Here is an 18024-nt window from a genome sequence, read left to right as displayed (position 1 = left end):
ATAATGTGTTTGCATTAATGATTTCAAGAACAGGAGGTAGGAATGGATGAAGTCTGCATCTATCCCCCATGGCTGCAGAGCAGTGCAACAACGAAGCAACGCTGACTTTAAACATCGGCACGCAAACCTCCAAAGCGTTTCGCCGTCTCATCTTCTCCCAGGTCGTCACCCTATCCACTTGCCGAGCATGCGCTTCTCCACTTCCACAACCATACAAGCCCCCTCAACGACCGGCCTTCAAGCATGGCCTTCACCTGACGCCCCATCACATATAAATAGTACCCCAGCGGTGCCATGAGCTAGCAACACTCTCCACGCTCCGCTCCCCCCCGCGAAGCCATGGCCTCCAAGCTCTCGGTGTCGGTTGCCCTCCTCCTCACCCTCAACCTTCTCTTCTCCCACCTCGCCACGGCCGCCAGCAACGGCAAGCCACCGGAGCATCGGCCTCGCCCTCTGCCGCGCCACCAGCTGACGGTGCCGCAGGAGCAGAACCTACCGTCGCTGACGGGGGCCAAGTGCCCGAGGGATGCGCTGAAGCTCGGCATCTGCGCCAACGTCCTCCGCAGCTTGCTCAACGTGACGCTGGGCACGCCGCCCAAGCAGCCCTGCTGCTCGCTGCTGGAGGGTCTCGTCGACCTCGAGGCCGCCGTGTGCCTGTGCACCGCCCTCAAGGGCAACGTTCTGGGGCTCAAGCTCAACATCCCCGTCAGCCTCAGTTTGCTCATCAACTACTGCGGCAAGAAGGTCCCCAAAGGCTTCCTCTGCTATTAGAGAAGACCTTTGGGTGGTGCGCCGGCGCCATCTGCAGCATAACACTGGTCATGGAGGAGGAGAAAGCGAAGTGAAGCATGTCATAAACGTTTCATGTTCGTACAATAACATAGCACAATAAATCGGACTTCAAATACATGAACAACACTTGCAGTCTCAAAACAATCATCCAAGCAAATGATACAGTCAAACAAGGTTGAAGACAAACAAATTCTGAACACACAATCTTTTGAACAAGAAAAAGGTTGCAATGTCAATGAACACGAGTAGATGTTTGTGATCTCATGAAGCTTCATGGGATTTGCTCACAAACAAGAAGAGAACCAATGAAAAGCTCACAATGACAATGAACATGAAGTCAGCGTAATATTGCATCAAAAATAATCTTTCCCAATGAGCATAATAATAATCTCAATAAAGATTTATGTGTTATATATATATAATGTATTTATTCCATTTAGACCGTGCACGGTCTCCGGTCCAAGTAAATTGGACCGGAAGCCCTTATAAAACCACAGAGAGGGGTAGTCGAGGGAGAGCCACTGGCAGAGGATAGCGGAGTCGTGTCAGGGTCCATAGAGCGAAGCATCTAAGGATGATGGCCGCAGCGGCGTCCCTCGCCCCTGCCGCCTCGTCCTCCCTCCTCCGCCGCCCCCGATCGGCCGCCCGCCTCCTCCTCCTGCGCCGCCCGGGAAACCCTATCGCGGCCGCCGCCAATTCAAGAACCATCCGACCCAATTATCCGCCCCCTCCGCCGCAGCCCTTCGGCCGCCCTCCCGCTGTCGATCCTCCCGCCGACGTTCTTGGCTCCAGATGGAGGCGATTCTGTAGCGCGGCGGTCTCAGCCGACGCTGAGGCCTGCGAGAAGGTTGCCACGACGGAGGCTGGGGAGAAGGTCCGTGAGTTCCGGAAGCGCCTGAGGATCGCCGACGTGAAGGGCGGACCCGATGAGGGGATGGACCGGCTGGGGGAGGTGCTGGTGGTCAGGGGCTGGATCCGGACTTGTCGGGTTCAGAGCACGGTGACGTTCATTGAGGTGAATACGTTACTCCATTAGGCTTTTTGATTTGAGAGAGTTGTTTCTCGAAGTTGTCCTCTTTGGACCCGAAGAACACCATTAGAAATATTTGTTCGAGCTACTAGAAAAAGTGGAACCTCTTTTCTGCCACTCTCTTATGGAGTACCTGCCTATTCGGTGACTTCATATGTCCTTGCATAGCCATCTTAATCAAGCAACCATTGTCATGGTATAACATGAGCCAGACATCAACAATCTTGCATCATCTTCGGGTGCCCGGTCAATGTCTTGATGTTTGATTTGTTAAGTAGTCTTTTCCACATATATAACATTGTTATCAAATGTAAACTAATTCTGGTATGGATGCATGATCCGATAATACCTAGTGGGAATGCATGATGCTGTTTGTCTCCTTGTGAATCAATGGTCCAAGTATTAATTCATTTTACCTTAATTGCAGATAAATGATGGTTCCTGTTTATCCAACATGCAATGTGTGATGAGTTCTGACGCCGAAGGCTACGATCTGGTATATTTTCTTCTAATTTAATATTTCCTGGTTTATGTAATTAGAATTTCTCAAGTATGTCAGATGGTGACTTTTAATGGAGACACTTTCTTACTGTGATTCACTATTCTCTTGATACTTATTTTAGAGAGAAATTAGAAATATTTAACAAAGTTGAATGTCATACCATCATTCTAGTAAATAATAACATTGTAAAGGCAATACAAAATCCTGATCATTGCAATCAATTGCCATGTCAAAATTTTGACCGTAGATGAATTTCTCAGGTGCACTTTATTTTTCAATTTTTAGTTTCCGAGTCACCATTTTATTTGTCCTGCATTAGTCCCTTATGATCTGGGATGTGCTTTTCTGGATAATTAATAGGGGGAGAGTGTCTTCCCCTGTGATTTTTGTTAATTATTAAGACCATCTGAAAAATTGTATACTTGGCCCTGCTAAAGAAAATGAAACTTGACATTGTCAATGTGTCATTAGAGACTAGGAATACGTGTGTTGCCTTTGTACTTATACCTTGACATATGTCATGGCTAAACTACTCCTGGAAGTAACTGTCTTCATGCTGACTAGATGGAACAACTTATTCCAAACATTTATCTTGCAGTTCTGAAATCATATTGTTCAGTAATTTTGAAGGTGCACTGCTTGCTAGATGTTTTATTCTTCTTCTTTTGACTTATATATTGGAAAAGTTGTATATTTCTGGTTTTGTTGTCAGGTGGAATCAGGTTTTATCACAACTGGGACTTCTGTACTAATAGAAGGCACTGTAGTTAGCAGCCAAGGATCCAAGCAAAAGGTGGAGCTAAAGGTGGCAACACTTATCTTGGTAAGTGAACCTATGTTAAAGCTTTCTTTTGTGAAATATTAAAATAATATTAGCTAAGGCAAAGACTTGTAATTAAAATTCTTGTAATTGTAGCACTGGATTTTCTCATTTAAAAATTTTGGGCAGGCAAATCAAGCTTGTACATTCAGTTATTTTCAGGCAAAAGTAAAAATAAGAGGAAAGAGGGAGTGAAGTTGTACTTCTCAGAGCATATAAAAGATTGTACAAATTCAGTGGTACAAATGACTCCATGTTAAAGAACGACAAAAAGTAAACCGGTATTTGCTAGCCTAGTAAGACCTTTTTTAGTGGGTATCCATGTTAATATGTGGAACTTATCATTCCTTTCTGGGTGTTTTTATTTATTATAGAAGGATTTATTTTTAGAAAGCTTCTTCTCATGTGGTAAAATATCCTGAGGTAGCCTTAGGGTCTTAGTATAGGAAGATTTATTTTTAGAAAGATTTCTACTGAGTACTGACACATGTCCATGAGGGTTAGAATACCTTCTGCCATGTATACTGAGATTTACTGACAGCATCTTAAACAAGCATAAAATGTTATGCATGATAGTGTGTTCTATCCCTGGATCAAATTTGTGATTTATAGAATGGTGTGGTACCTTAAACCTGGAATTGCAAACAGAATTTTCATGCTTAACTTTCTCTATTTCGTTGGCTTCATTTGCATTTCTCTTGTTTCCTTCTTGGCACAGATAGGGAAAAGTGATCCATCAGCTTATCCAATCCAGAAAAAGAGAGCAACTAGAGAATTTTTGAGAACCATAGCTCATCTCCGTCCCCGAACAAATACATTTGGTGCAGTATGAACGTGCTTCTTTCTTTTTTATTATATTTCAACAGTTTTATCACTTGCATATGGGCACATCATCATGATGTTTTAAGTGCAGTATTATATTAATTTTTGTTATTTATGTAATTATGGTATTATCTTATTCTGTAGGAATCTTATCTTGATGCTTCAATAAGGAGGCTAATTATATATTTCCCTTGTAGTTAACTATCTTTAGAATCCTGATCCTTAGACTTTAAAAAGTTACATTAGCATCCTTATAGTTACGAAAGTGAAACATCTAGGTCCATTTACCAGCGAAAACAAACGACAAAAAGGTAAATTTAACTTTCTAGTTGGTGGTGGTGAATGACGGCATTGTTGGGGGGCTGCGGATGGTTATTGTGCATGAGGAGAGCGACGGCAAGAGACGAGGGCCGCTCTCCATGCGTCGACGCCGACATAATTGCCAAGTGGCTAAAGGAGCAGACGAGGTGGCGACTCTCCCTAAGGCCATCTACGACCACTTGCAATCGATCCAGGAGCTGCGCATGGAGTTAAGAAAGAGAGGAGCGCGGCGGCGTCAACCGCGACAGAGGCCATGTCGATGATCCTCTGGCTCCAACGTGAGAAGGTCGAGGTCTAGATGGAGGCGCACTAGTTCAAGCGCTTCGACGAGGAGAAGATGGCACACGACCAGCAAGAGATCGTCGCCCTCGAGTACCTCCTCCTGAAGGATGACGAGACTATTCTCTCCGTATCCTACGAGGTCAAAAACCTACTGCCATCGCCTCTTCAGCTCCGGCATTGGTGTTTCTAATGCCCCTGCATTTGAGCCAGAGTCTCTAGATGAGGTCACCACTATCGATGCTCAATTCGACTTCTTATGCCGGCCACCACTACACGATCAGCAAGAGATGTCGGCGATCTCTTGCTAGTCGTGCAGTGGTTGTTGACATGAGAAGTCAAATTGGGCATCGATAGTGATGGCCTCATCTGGAGACTCTGGCTCGGATGCAAGGGCATCAGAAACACTAATGTCGGAGCTAAAGAGACAGTGGCAGTAGGTTTTTAACCTTGTAGGAGAGGGAGAGAATGGTCTCATCATACTTCAGGAGGAGGTCCTTGAGGGCAACGATCTCTCGATGGTTGTGTGCCATCTTCTCCTTGGCGAAGCGCTTGAACCAGCACGTCTACATTTGGACCTCGACTTTCTTGTGCTGGAGCCGGAGGATCATCGACATGGCCTCCGTCGCGGTTGATGCCGCTGCGCTCCTCTTCCAGCTCCTGGATCGGTTGCAGACGGCCGTGGGGAGAGCTGTCGTCTCGTCCACGATCCTTTCGCTGCTCGGTAATTGTGTCGGTGTCGACGCATGCAGAGTGGCCTTCACCTCTTGTCGCCGCTCTCCTCATCCACCTGCGGTGCTGTCGTCTGCCATCATCAACTGGAACGTTAAAATTACCTTTTTGTCTTTTGTTTTAGTGTTTCCGTTAGTAAAACTGACGGCGTTAGGGTAAATGAGCTTAGATGTTTTACTTCCTTAATTATAAAGATGCCAATGTAACTTTTTAAAGTGTAGGAACCGGAATGCTAAAGGTATCTAACTACAGGGGGTAATCCGTACTTAGCCCTCAATAAGGTTATTTATAAATTTAATTTCTTACATTAGAAGCGATCTTCTTTGGTGGGTGAAGAGTCATTTCCATGCAATTCATTTAAGAGTTGTTCCAAATATATGTCATATGATCCTCAAGGATCTCTGAAGTTGTATAAAGAAGTTCTTGCCAATGGCCAAGAAAACTTATAGAAGTTGTAAAGAAATTCTTATATAATAACTTTATACAAACTCAAGATGGACTACCCTATCTAAATATAGAAAACTGTAGAAACTTACACTGAGAAGGACTTGTTATAAAAAAAAATCAATTGTATTGTTCCTGCTTAGGTTACTGCTTATATCACAGTAACATGAACTGAACAGTCCTTCCTTTTTCCATCTTCTTTGCCTTGCCACTAAACAAATTTGGTTCATTGAATCTAGATACATACTGAAGCTCAAAATTATTATATTGCTCTATCTACAGTATAAATAAAAAGCTGAAATAATGAAAAAGACACTTGGCTTATTAACCTAGTCAGTTCTTAGGGATTAGGGAGACTAGCTCTTAGGGATTGGGAAATCTGCTGCCAAAAAGGGGCTGTAAGTCCCTGTTAAATAAGATTCCTTTGTTTATCTGTTGGGTCAGATCCTTGTCCGGTTTGTTCTTCCTTCTTTTTCTAAATAAGATGAACTTCTGCCTTGCTTCCTAGTATTCATAGAACCCTATGGATTCTCTTCCTTTTTTATCTCATATGAATCAACACAGTTTCTAACATTATTAATCTATTGTGTGCATGCCATGGCACCTCCTGGGCCCCATCTTCTAGAGTTGACTGAGTCTTTGCTTGATTGACTTGGGGGCACAGTTCAAGTCAAGTCTGGTCTGCTCTATAACAATTGAGTACCTATTTTAATGGGCCATAAAAACTTCAAATCTTTGCAATTCAGTATACTCTCCTGACAGTGATATTCTAGCAGTTGATTATTCCTGTAAAGCAGTTTTTGAGGAGCCATACTTGGGAACCTTGGTAATGATTGATTGGAGAAGGTATAGCAATTTAAAACTGACAACCCAGAAGTTCCTTGTTTAGTGCATGCAAAATCCGTCAAGATCCTTTGCCCACAAATAAGTATGTTTATAAGGGATGATTTGTAGGTGAAATTAATTTTGCCAGATGTCTTCTGTTTTCATGTTGTTTTAGGCTTTTAGCTATATAATATCAAATACCTAGCTGTTAGTATGCAATCGTCAATAAATACCTAAGATGAAATATGCTTTTTGGGTTTTCTCATGTTGTTTTTCATTTTACTTGCCATCTTATGGCACATAATTAGTTTGGATTCTTTATCTTCAGTTTCTACATGTATCTCCATTTTATACATGTTTGAGCTGTTATTGATTTTGGGTTTCTTCATAGTGGTATCAACAAATCCTTGCTCTTTTTTTTATTTAGTACCAAGCAAGAGAAAGACATTTTTGTAACTGTTCATTGTTAAACCCCAAAAATGGGTTTACTTTGTTTGTGGATACTTGTTTAGGTCACTAGGGTGAGGAATGCATTGGCGTATGCAACACACAAGTTTTTTCAGGAAAATGGATTTGTTTGGATCTCGAGTCCCATTATCACTGCTTCAGATTGTGAAGGAGCTGGGGAACAATTCTGCGTGACAACATTGGTATGTTGAAAATAAATATCATTACTTTTAAGTTTTAAGCAAATCATTAGGAACGAATCTACGTATTTAGGACTTGCTGTCTGAATGGCTACTATTTTCATCCTCGTATCTTTTCCTTTGTAATTGGCCATTTACCAGTGTGCTGCTGGAACAGGAAAGAAAAGAAAGAAAGAAAAAAAAGAAGACCAGGAGCCTCATTCAATGTTGAAACAGACTTCTAGGTGTGGACTCCACATTTCTGCCTCCCTCTTGGTTGCTATATGCTTCCGCATCACATGTGTCAAGAAGGACCCCTGGCACTGAGTCCCATGATTTGATGGGGTTGATCTCTCCTCTACCTCTTGCCTTCTTCCCCCATTTCTCTCTCCCTTCCTCTGATCTTTCTCCCCTTAACCTGATTACTGTGCTGTCTCTTCTCCTTTTCTCACTGCCACCCAAGAGGCAGAGAAAGGGTGATGAAATGAGGCAAAGGACTGGACTGGTCTTTTGTTATAAAGGCTGTTTCTGTTCTTTAAGCTGATCATTTTACTGTATGGGACAGAAGAGCCCATTTCTAAAGGCATAGATCAGCCATCTGGTAGGCATTTGTAAGGGTCCACAGGCCCTGCACCTATAACTAGTTTCAGAGACCTAGTTCTGGTTATCGGGCCTGCAGTGGCTCAATCTGTTTCATCTGATGTGGCTGAAAAAGGTGGAAACATATTGGTTTCTGCTATAATTTATGTCTACTTTCTTTTTCATTTGATACCTTTTATTCTATAAATATTGGTCTTTTACTTACTTCAAGCTTGTATGTGCTTTTTTCTTTGAGGCAATTGAAGTTAGTCTATGCTTAAGACATGTAAGGGATATGCTTTTAACCTGTCAAATATCTATCAGGATTTCATGAGTGCCTAATTCCTTGCCTAAAGCTTCTTTGATACGACATAAAAAATGTAGTTAAAAAGGAGGGAGACTAGCCTTTTTGAGTTCTTCACTTTGATGTGTTGATAGTGAAAATGTTTAAATATTTTATTTTATTATATTAACTTTGATGATGTTACTTTGGCAGATATCAAATGCTGGAGAAAGTGATTGTCCACTCAATAGCATCCCCACTACCATGGAAGGGAATGTTGATTGGTCACAGGTTATTGTCCTCTTAGCTTGGCTGAGATATCAAATAATCTATTCTTTGTTTATACAAGTTTGCTGCAAATAATGAGCAAGCAGAATATAGTTTTTATTCTAATAAGCCCTTCATATTGTAATATAGTGACAGTAAAGAAGCAGTTATTTCTGTACACAGGCTTATTGGCCCCACATTTCCTTCAAATTGAAATAATATTCTAATGAAAACTGAAAAAGGTCATACAAGTCATGATTCTTGTGGGTTTTTTTCTGGCTTATCTGTTTTCATATAGGAGCCTTATTGTATGCTGCTCTATAACTGGAAAAACTTTACATTTCCTTATTGCATGCTACATTACCGAAAAAACTTATGATATGGTTTTTCCTATTGGTTTCTTGTGTGTTTGAACAGTTAATAACAGATTCTCTTTTGACTCATTGAATGAGCAAACAATTATGCATGCTTGTCACCTCAATATTCATTCGATAGTTGTGTGGGCATATCATATATTTGTTTTTCCATGTGGAATTTCTTTGATGGATGTCTTATGAACAATTAATCATAGAACTGCTTGAGAATAAATTGGACAAAACTCTTAAGGTGGAATGAACATGTCCTAAGGGAACAGATAACTTCTTAAGAGTTAAGAGTTTATTCAGATTATTAGTAGTTCAAGAAGAAATAGAAGAAGACATGAGAAGATTTTATAACAGCAACACAAAGGGACCGAGTGGCCCTGAGTTTGACTGGAGATATTGTACTCCTGAACAAAGCCTAAGGGTGGGCTTTCTTTTTTGGCATATGCAAATACAATTGTTCTTGTATTCCTTAAAATCTGGCACTAATGGGTTTTCTTCTTTTGCTGCCAGGATTTCTTTGGGAAACCGGCATTTTTGACAGTTTCTGGCCAACTCAATGCTGAGACATATGCTTCTGCTCTCTCTGATGTAGTAGTTCCTTCCTCCATAGTACCTTGATAACATGCTTGAGTTGCAATTACATGATCAGGTTCTATGATGCTTTGTACATCATTGTTTGTGAATGGTCTTGATTGCTTAGGTGTACACATTCGGTCCTACTTTCAGAGCTGAAAATTCAAACACTGCAAGACATTTGGCTGAATTTTGGGTACTTGAAGCACCTTGTTTTGATCATGTGCAAGCCTCATAATTATTTACATATTTCCATATAGAATTTCTGAACTTTATTTTTTTTCGTAAACCCAGATGATTGAACCTGAACTTGCCTTTGCGGACCTGAACGATGACATGGCCTGTGCTACTGCATATCTCCAGTATGTAGTAGGTTTCTTCTTCAAATCCAGTAAATCTGCTTTCTATTTATACTATAGCCTGTGTTATTTTTGTCTGCAACAAGCTTAAACATTGCCTTTTCTTGTTCCTTATGTTCATCTGTAGTATGCCATTCTATATCCATTTTGCAGGTGAAGTATATTCTTGAGAATTGTAAAGAAGACATGGATTTTTTTAACACATGGATTGAGAAAGGAATTATTAATAGATTGAAAGTATACTCTCTGTCTTACCCTTTTGTTTTTTTTTATAATAAGAGCACATATTATTTTCCTTTTCGTTTTGTATTTAATTAACATCATAGAATTCCACATGGAATTTTTCATCTAATCTACTATTTTTTCTGCTTCTTCTCTTTCAACATTTGGCAGGATGTGGTCGAGAAAGATTTCATTCAGTTGACATATTCTGATGCTGTTAAACTACTTCTTAAATCTAAAAGGAAATTTGAATTCCCGGTAACGTATCCCTATAAAATTTTCTCTAGCATATTGTATTGTTGGTGAGAAATGCCATTTGGTTTAAATGGCTATAATATAACATCCATGAGTCTTTCTTAACATATATCTTTTGATCTTTTCATAGCTTTGCTTTATATTACGATTTGCAATAATTCCTTATCATTTATGGTTATGCAAGTTGACATCATTATTCTGACAATTTATTTTGCACATGAAAACAATTGAATTATTTATCTTGTGAAAAAGAACTTCAGTTTTCTTCTATATGCTGGTTGAACCAAAATTTTTTATTCCCACTCATATTTTGTCATATCTTGTTATTCTGTGAAATGGATTAGTTTAGATTCTGCACTTTGACTTTATAAGTTTATAGCTGCTGATCTATGTATGAATAGTTCTGCGAAGTAAAAGAATAAATATTCTTCGGTATAACACATTACAATCAAGATGATTTCATGGCCACCATCTTTGCTTACTTGTTCAGTCATTGATAAGAAACAACCTTTTGGACCTCTGCAAATGCTTGGCATAATGATCAGTTATTGTATTTATAACAAGAACAAAGCATTGGAGGTTGTCTAGTTGACCTATCTTACTATATTCCATGTTCCATGATAATAGCTCTACAAGCACATAACATTAGCATATACTGACATCAAGTTCATCAGTCGGCTTGTTTTAATTAGTCATGATTGTTTTTAGATGATCAAGCCTCAGCACTGTTGAATTATCTATAAAAAAGCTTCTCCAGCGATATTTTTGTGTCAAATCTTATTTCTACTACAGTGAGGTTCTTTTCTTTAACCCAATTATAATTTTAGGATGATATTATGTCTCATTCACATTCAATAATATACAGAAAAGTTTCAGTGCTTTTGTATAATTTTAAGTGGATAACTTTGACAAATAGTGTGTAAATATCTTATAAATCTGGTATGTAAAAGTTAATGACAGTATCTATTATCTAGTGTCTACTTCTGCTTCTCTAGATACATCATGATCTTTTTATCTGAAAAGTCTGGCAATTCATGTTTTCTTTAACTTCGATAGGTAAAATGGGGTTTGGACCTGCAAAGCGAGCATGAAAGATACATCACCGAAATTGCATTTGGTGGCCGCCCAGTGATAATTAGAGATTATCCCAAGGTGTGTCTCAAATCGGGCCTCTCATGTCTGCATGTCAAGATGAAATTTGGCAACTAATCTCCTTTTTCCCCCTTTACTTTCATCCTTTAGGAAATTAAAGCATTCTATATGCGTCAAAATGATGATGGGAAGACAGTTGCTGCTATGGATCTGCTGGTTCCCAGGGTAAGACATTTCTATAGCTGATGTTCTATGTACTTGAGCTTGAGATCCAGGTTCATCTTTTTGAGATTGTAAGAGCATGAAATTACTGACAAATCCTCTGAGTAATGCATGAAACTGCACATATGCCTTTATAAAAGAGTCAATTTGATATCCTTGAGCGCATGCATATACAGTTGATACAATTTAGAATGCCACTTTAAATTCCAAGGATAATGGACAAATTTGATATTGATGTTATATAATAAAGGTGTACTGAGCATTAAAAATTATAAGGAAGTTAGCTCAATTTACTTTAGAACTTATATCGACTTGCAACATTTAAGGGAGGTAAAGCCAATATAGTCTTGTTAAGCCTAAGTCAAGGATTTCATATGCCAGCTGCACTGAACTGTCTTAGTTGGTGCATATCCTGTAGGCATGATTTGATAAATACTTCGCTTGCTCTCTCCTTTCGTTCCTCCTATCATCATGGTGCCAGTTAACCTTGCCTCACTATTGGCCACTATTGTGCCATCATCTGCTAGGACAGCATGACTAGCTTTGTTGTCAATTCACTCATTAATCCTTTTATAACTTTTCCCCTCACCCCCAAAAATGACAATCATCTCTGCTGATACATGCCCTGTAGGCATGAATCGTTAAAGAACTTTCCTTGCCCACTCCTTCTATTCCTCCTATCATCATGGCTCCAATTAACCATGCCACACTATTGGTTATTTTGACATCACCTGCTGGTGCAGCATCACAACCTATCTTGTCAATCCGCTTATGTCCATCCTTCTTCAATAGTCTTTTCTGGATCAATCTAAAACTGGTTCCTTAGTGGATTGGTATTAGTACACATGTTATGTACTGGCCTTTTTCTGATCAGTACAAGCCAGCAAAAGTGCCAAGGGTGTATTAATACTCCTTTGACACTTAGTGGTACAGTATGATCAGCGTAATCAGTATGACTTAGCATGATAATTTAAGCTGAGTTTTGGTCTGAAATCTCAGATCATTGTGTACTAAACTTGTTTATGCTTTATACGTGCACCTTGATCATGCACTTGTAGTGTCGATGTGATTTTTTACCACTTATCTATTGCTCTTCACATGTTATATATAATGCAACCTGGTGATGATGTTACTTTCGAGTGTGAAGATGGGAATTTCTTTTGATGCACAATTATGCCACGTGTATTAAGAACATATAAAGCCTATTGTGATCCTCGTATGCAAAATAATTAACTCTCAAGTCCATAATATTTGCTTCAGAAGGTCTCAAAATATTCTATTCTTTGCAATTTCATATTTTTTTCAAGAGTTCTTAATATGTTAACACTTGCATGTACCCCAAGTGTAATTTGCTACTCTCTGTTGTGAAAAGTTTAGGTTCTCTGCTTGCACTTCTCATATAATTTCATAGAATTCAATGTATGAAGATATATGTTTCAAAAAGGAGGGTCATGTCTCTGTTGTGAACTTATTGCTAATCTGTTTTTGTCAATGTGACTCAGTGACCAACGAGGTATCAATAGATTAGATATCTGAAGAATTCTTGGAAGCTTCATAATTTATTAAAATAAACATTAAATAGAAATGGCATTTTCGACATCAACATAGTTTTTGTTTTGGCGTAGTGTTATACGATATCAAAAAGGCTGATCATCAAAGATCAGACACGAACATGTTATATGATATCAAAAAGGCTGATCATCAATTGATCAGACATGAACATTGGCGAGCTGGACACCAGCTTTGATACTGTTATACCAAAAGGTGTGCTACATATATGCTATACCATGCTAAAATAAAGGCACATAAATATGTTGTATGTAGATCTACAGCCTGTGGCTTTATACATCATTCAATTTGCATGTTGCCTACACTTTTGCACTACATAACTGTGAGATGCTTTAATTTCATGTATGTTTGTTCTTTATAGAAATCATGAAGGTGATGGATTTACAGTGAAGTCTGTATTTATCCTATCTATCAGGTCGGTGAGCTTATTGGTGGAAGTCAAAGAGAAGAGCGCCTTGATTATCTTGAAAGCCGCTTGGATGAGTTAAAGCTTAGCAAGGATAGCTACTGGTGGTATCTTGATCTTCGACGTTTTGGGTCAGGTTGGGAAACTCTTGCTTGTATATTAAACTACTGTTGGTTTCTGTATTCAATCATCTGCTTTCCCTTAAAAGTAAACTCTCTCTCCAGCTACAAGTAATAAACTATGACAGTCAGCGAAAGCTTCCATGTATTGTGCATCAAAGCTTTGCTTTGAGAACAAAACAGTCTCCTGCTCAATTGCCTATGTTTTCTGCTAGACACCAACAGCTCTTCCCATATAACTGTAGCAAGAGGGCATACGAAGAATAAATGGTTGGTTATTTGATGCAAAAGGCATTTTGAACTTTGCAGTCGACACTTCTCCACCAACTTACCTTAAGTAAAATATTTCCTCTTGATTACTAGGCACAAAACAAGATCAAGTCTGGGAAATCTATTCTTGAACCACACTGACTTGTACAAATCAACTTTAGGAATTCCTTCCTGTTCTGGTTCCATGCATAAACAGTAAAAACTTGATTGGTATCGGGAATGCAAAACCCCATGTTGTTGTTCGTAAAAGGCATCCATCTGATTTCGTTCCAAATACTCTGTTTCTAGGTTAATAGCTGGAGGCAAATGCCAGTTACTGGTCACAGTAATATCAGCTACTCTGTTAATGTCATTGAGATTGTTCACTTAGGTAGCTTCAATTTATGATATAACAGGACCTTTTATCAACAAATTATTACACCAGAAAGAAGCTTTTTCCATTTCCCATCTGATCGACAAACAATTTTGAAGCTCTTAGTTTTAACACATTACTTCACTCCTAACCACTATCAAATGTTGGGTTAATGCTCCCTATACATCTATTTCTAAGCTGAAGATTATGTATCAGTTTATGTGCTAGCATATGACATTACGTGTCATGGAGGTGACAACCATTTTTAAGTTTTATGCTTTATAGTATTTATAACGTGGATGGCCAAAAAATCTATTAAGTTAGATGAATTATTATCCCTATCTTTGTTACAGTTTGATCAACTTGATATTAATTTGGTTTGAACCTCTAATTCATCAGATGATATACCTTATAATGCATCCCACCACCCCTATGTAACAAACTCCTAGCCATTGCAAACCGTTGAGAATCCGTATATGTGAAACTCACCTTTTTTGTTTGAATTTTAATTATGACCTCCGTTTGAAAGTTTATTCAGTTTTTAACAGATAGAGTTAATAATTCTTGCTTTCCCCTTCTTGTTTCAGTTCCACATGCTGGATTTGGTCTGGGATTTGAGAGGCTCGTGCAGTTTGCAACTGGGATTGAGAACATAAGGGATGCCATTCCTTTCCCACGCTCTCCTGGCTCTGCAGATTTTTAATGAACCGTGAGTAGTGCCTATTAATATTATCCCTTTTAACCCTTATCGAAATTTAGCAGATAGCAGCCATACAATTTAGCAGATAACTCACGTTACAGGCCATATATCTATCATTCATTACCGAAATGAAAGGAGATTCCAAGTTTGCAGCAATGGGACTGAAAGCTTGTTGCCGTGATTTCGGTTGAGAAAGGGAGGGTCAGTGGACTTCAATGTTTCTAATAAAGAGCAATAGTTCTTCTACCCTTTATGCTTTACCTTGTGACCGGAGGCAGCGATAGGGCGCACATGCAACCCGCTCCATTTGGTGCAGTCAATCACAATGGGAAAGTCTTAAACAGATAAGAAAGTATTTTTGTATTGATGAACAGGACTTCCATTTCCTTCCTTTTAAGATGTAATATTTATCAGAGGATAACTGTAAATTGTCATTCCAAATAGTCAAAGAACAAACCTATATCTGTATTTGTATCTTCATGTTTCTTGAGCCAAAACTTGTCAAATTGCTGGTCTGCCTCTCAGGAAGCACCCTCATTATGTCAGGCTGTCTAAATCTTGTTGCAAGCGCATGCCAAGTGCCTTTTTGTGTCTGTTTACAGGCTCTTTACAGCCTCATGAGACAATGTTGTTCTCTCATTTTCCTTACAAATCTACAGTAGATGGGTGTCAGCTGGACAGGCCGCTCGACATCCACAAGAAGCATACAAAGAAAAGTAAGCTTCGTGAATGCCTTTCTATCCAATTATGGCTTATTCATCGGTGCCAACTGTGGCTCCGCTGATGGGTACCAATCTCATGGCAGGTAAGCAGTAACTTGGAACTAAAGAGATCTCGATGTCGTACATCGCATCACAGCCGTCCAGTGCAGATCGGACGAACCATCCGCCAGACCTCCTGAAGCAATCGAGGGTTCCAGGAGCGAGAGCCAGTCATGCATGCAATTAAAGGTCCACCATCATTGGACGTGCCACTGTTGTCCTCCATTGTCTCGATGGATCAGAGACAGTACCTACCCCTGAATAATTAGGCACAAGGCTTGAGGTAAAAGAACAGATCACTCCTGCGAAGCACCCCATGAGTTGAACGCCGATCGATTCAAATGTTTGACCTTGCTTGCTGATGTTAATGTGGTGCCAACATGACAGGGCGACACCACTTCGACAGTGGTAACACTGCTCACTTACCTAATCATGTGGAAAACGAGGATGTGCCCGTCAAGTACGTCACCGGTGCGGCGCAAAGGGCCGAAGGAAGCGGAGACGTGGCAACCTCAGCTCAGCTCGGCTGGAGAGATGAAGGTAAAGAAAGAGCTTTGCAAGCGGCGAGTCGAAAGGCAGGAAGAATCATTCAGCAAGAAGAACTGGAAACTAAGCAGCAGTAAATTAACATGTTTATTCTAGAGTAAGAGGAAGTCATAGGTTAACAAAATGAATCACCAAACCATTATTTCTACATTAAAAAAAAAAAAGTTGATTTTGTTTCCTCTAAAATTCATATGTAACCTCGAACTAACTATAACTATTTGCTTCATGTACAGCTCCGGAGTTGGGATGCATGAAGAATGAAATCTCAGCTCGCTGTGTGGTTGACGATGAACTCTGTGTCCGAAGCAGCAGACAGAGCCACATCGTCATCCGCCGGCGCAGGCAAGTTGAGATCAATTACTCCGAGAGCACGGTTGAATTTGGCGTGATCGCTTGTGGTAGTCATGGTGGTGGCGGCGGAGGATGTTAAGTGTGATCGCTTGTGGCCGCCGAGAGCCTGGCCGGAGGCGAAGACTCTGAGGCAGAAGGGGCACTCGTAGACCTTGGCATCCGCATCGGCCTCGAAGTCGTCGTCGCCTTCGGTCCGCTGTCCGACGGCCGGCATACAGCTCTTCGGCTTGTGGTTGTGGCGGCTCGCCCGGTGGCCGCCTAGCGCTTGGCACGACCGAAACACTTTCTTGCACTTCCCGCACTGGTACCTGCTTCGCCTCCTCCGCGGCGGCCGCGAACGGGAGGTGATCCGACGGACATTTCCCTCCTCCACATCGCCGCTGGTCCAGGAGTCGCGTGAGAGCATCATGAGGCAGAGTGCGACGTCCTCCTCCGTCGTGACATCCGATGCCGAGCTCGCCGGCTCCGGACGCGAGTAAGCGTGGCGGGCTCGCTTGGATCGGCAACGGTGATTGGCGTCGGTCTCGCTCTCGCCGTCCTCGACGACAGCGTAGGTGGACCCGACGGCGGCGAAGGCGGAGGAAGACTCCGGGTCCTCGAGGCGGGACCTCTTCCGACCCTTCACCCTGAGGCCACAGGAAGCTTGTTCGGTAAGCTTCCCCTCCTCTTCCCCCTCCGCCACCGCGTAGCCGGCGGGGCAGTGATGGCCATGGAGCTTGGGCGGAGGGGTGGCAGAGCTTACGTGAGAGCGCATGTGGCCGCCGAGAGCGCGACCGCTGGGGAAGCGGCGGAAGCATATGCGACACTTGTGCTTCTCCATACGAAGCAAACAAAAGAGCAACCAAACCAAGAGAAGCAGAGGAAAAGATGAGTGCGGAAGGAGTAGGAAGAGACGTCTTTGGAAGCGTGAAAGCTTTTCTTATCTTAATATTAAGTAGGCGACAAGCATTCCTCCACCAAAAGATTACACAGCTCCACATGAACCAGAGAGAAGAATTATGGGAAGCATTTAGAGAGAGAGAGAGAGAGAGAGAGAGAGAGAGACAAAGGCAAAGGGTTAAGTAAGAGGCTGTTTCTCTAATTAAAGCAGGGCAGAGGGAATATATAAGCGTTTCGGAAAGGCTTATTCCTAAACTCATGCATCTTTATACCCTCCCTCATGTGTTTGGTACTCAACTCAGGTGCTTGAGGTCTTCATCCCAACTGATGTCTACAGCTGATAACATTAGAAAAGGTGGGGGAATCATATGAAGAGCACAACACAGACCTCATTTCCCCATACAAAAGAAGTCATACACCGAAGGAAGGAAAGAGGCCAAATGCAATGCCAGTGGTGTGTGTGGTAGGGGAGGGCTTTCTTTGAAGTGATCACAAGTGAAAGAATCTGTCACACACACAATAAGGAGGTTCTTCAGCACCTTTCCTTAGTCCTTAGAATCCTGCCCCTCCTACGGACTACTACGTCGATATCGCTCGACAATTGCATCAGTGTCGATGCAGATGTAGAGTGTAAATATCCGTGTAGTTTTCTCATCTCTTG

The 18024-nt window shown here is 41.1% G+C and overlaps 3 protein-coding genes across 5 annotated transcripts; 2 read left to right on the top strand and 1 right to left on the bottom strand.

Annotated features, from left to right (window-relative positions):
* Positions 1–84: 84 nt before the first annotated feature.
* Positions 85–907, top strand: LOC135608997 (14 kDa proline-rich protein DC2.15-like). Its single transcript, XM_065102093.1, has one exon. It carries the CDS (start codon positions 340–342, stop codon positions 769–771), a length of 432 nt encoding a protein of 143 aa, XP_064958165.1. The 5' UTR covers positions 85–339; the 3' UTR covers positions 772–907.
* A 395-nt stretch (positions 908–1302) lies between these two features.
* Positions 1303–15306, top strand: LOC135608958 (asparagine--tRNA ligase, chloroplastic/mitochondrial-like). 3 transcript variants are annotated; one of them, XM_065102048.1, is made up of 16 exons: positions 1303–1807; positions 2250–2318; positions 3037–3147; positions 3863–3970; positions 7080–7217; positions 8269–8346; positions 9198–9275; positions 9388–9456; positions 9555–9651; positions 9747–9856; positions 10013–10099; positions 11153–11248; positions 11339–11413; positions 13395–13521; positions 14714–14835; positions 14912–15306. In XM_065102048.1, exons 1-15 carry the CDS (start codon positions 1367–1369, stop codon positions 14827–14829), a joined length of 1800 nt encoding a protein of 599 aa, XP_064958120.1. In that variant the 5' UTR covers positions 1303–1366; the 3' UTR covers positions 14830–14835; positions 14912–15306. The 3 variants fall into 3 exon arrangements, with proteins under 3 accessions (XP_064958120.1, XP_064958113.1, XP_064958123.1); XM_065102041.1 differs by having other exon boundaries at positions 1304–1807; positions 14928–15068; XM_065102051.1 differs by having other exon boundaries at positions 1305–1807; positions 9555–9629; positions 9773–9856; positions 14928–15306.
* A 672-nt stretch (positions 15307–15978) lies between these two features.
* On the bottom strand, positions 15979–17791 carry LOC103976194 (zinc finger protein ZAT1-like). Its single transcript, XM_009391405.3, has one exon. The coding sequence runs from the start codon at positions 17302–17304 to the stop codon at positions 16399–16401; it is 906 nt and encodes a 301-aa protein (XP_009389680.2). The 5' UTR covers positions 17305–17791; the 3' UTR covers positions 15979–16398.
* Positions 17792–18024: the final 233 nt, after the last annotated feature.

The sequence above is a fragment of the Musa acuminata genome, chromosome BXJ1-2, assembly GCF_036884655.1.
Source record: "Musa acuminata AAA Group cultivar baxijiao chromosome BXJ1-2, Cavendish_Baxijiao_AAA, whole genome shotgun sequence".
Lineage (NCBI taxonomy): Eukaryota > Viridiplantae > Streptophyta > Magnoliopsida > Zingiberales > Musaceae > Musa > Musa acuminata.
This window is presented reverse-complemented; position numbering and strand designations above follow the sequence as displayed.

What these genes read in the sequence shown, in the direction of transcription:
- LOC135608958 (XM_065102048.1), top strand. Translation starts at nt 1,367, where the DNA reads ATGATGGCCGCAGCGGCGTCCCTCGCCCCTGCCGCCTCGTCCTCCCTC. An exon ending in AAAGGAAATTTGAATTCCCG is followed by an intron (nt 10,100 to 11,152) that starts GTAACGTATCCC and finishes TAACTTCGATAG; the next exon opens with GTAAAATGGGGTTTGGACCT. An exon ending in TGGATCTGCTGGTTCCCAGG is followed by an intron (nt 11,414 to 13,394) that starts GTAAGACATTTC and finishes CCTATCTATCAG; the next exon opens with GTCGGTGAGCTTATTGGTGG.
- LOC135608997 (XM_065102093.1), top strand. Translation starts at nt 340, where the DNA reads ATGGCCTCCAAGCTCTCGGTGTCGGTTGCCCTCCTCCTCACCCTCAAC.
- LOC103976194 (XM_009391405.3), bottom strand. Translation starts at nt 17,304, where the DNA reads ATGGAGAAGCACAAGTGTCGCATATGCTTCCGCCGCTTCCCCAGCGGT.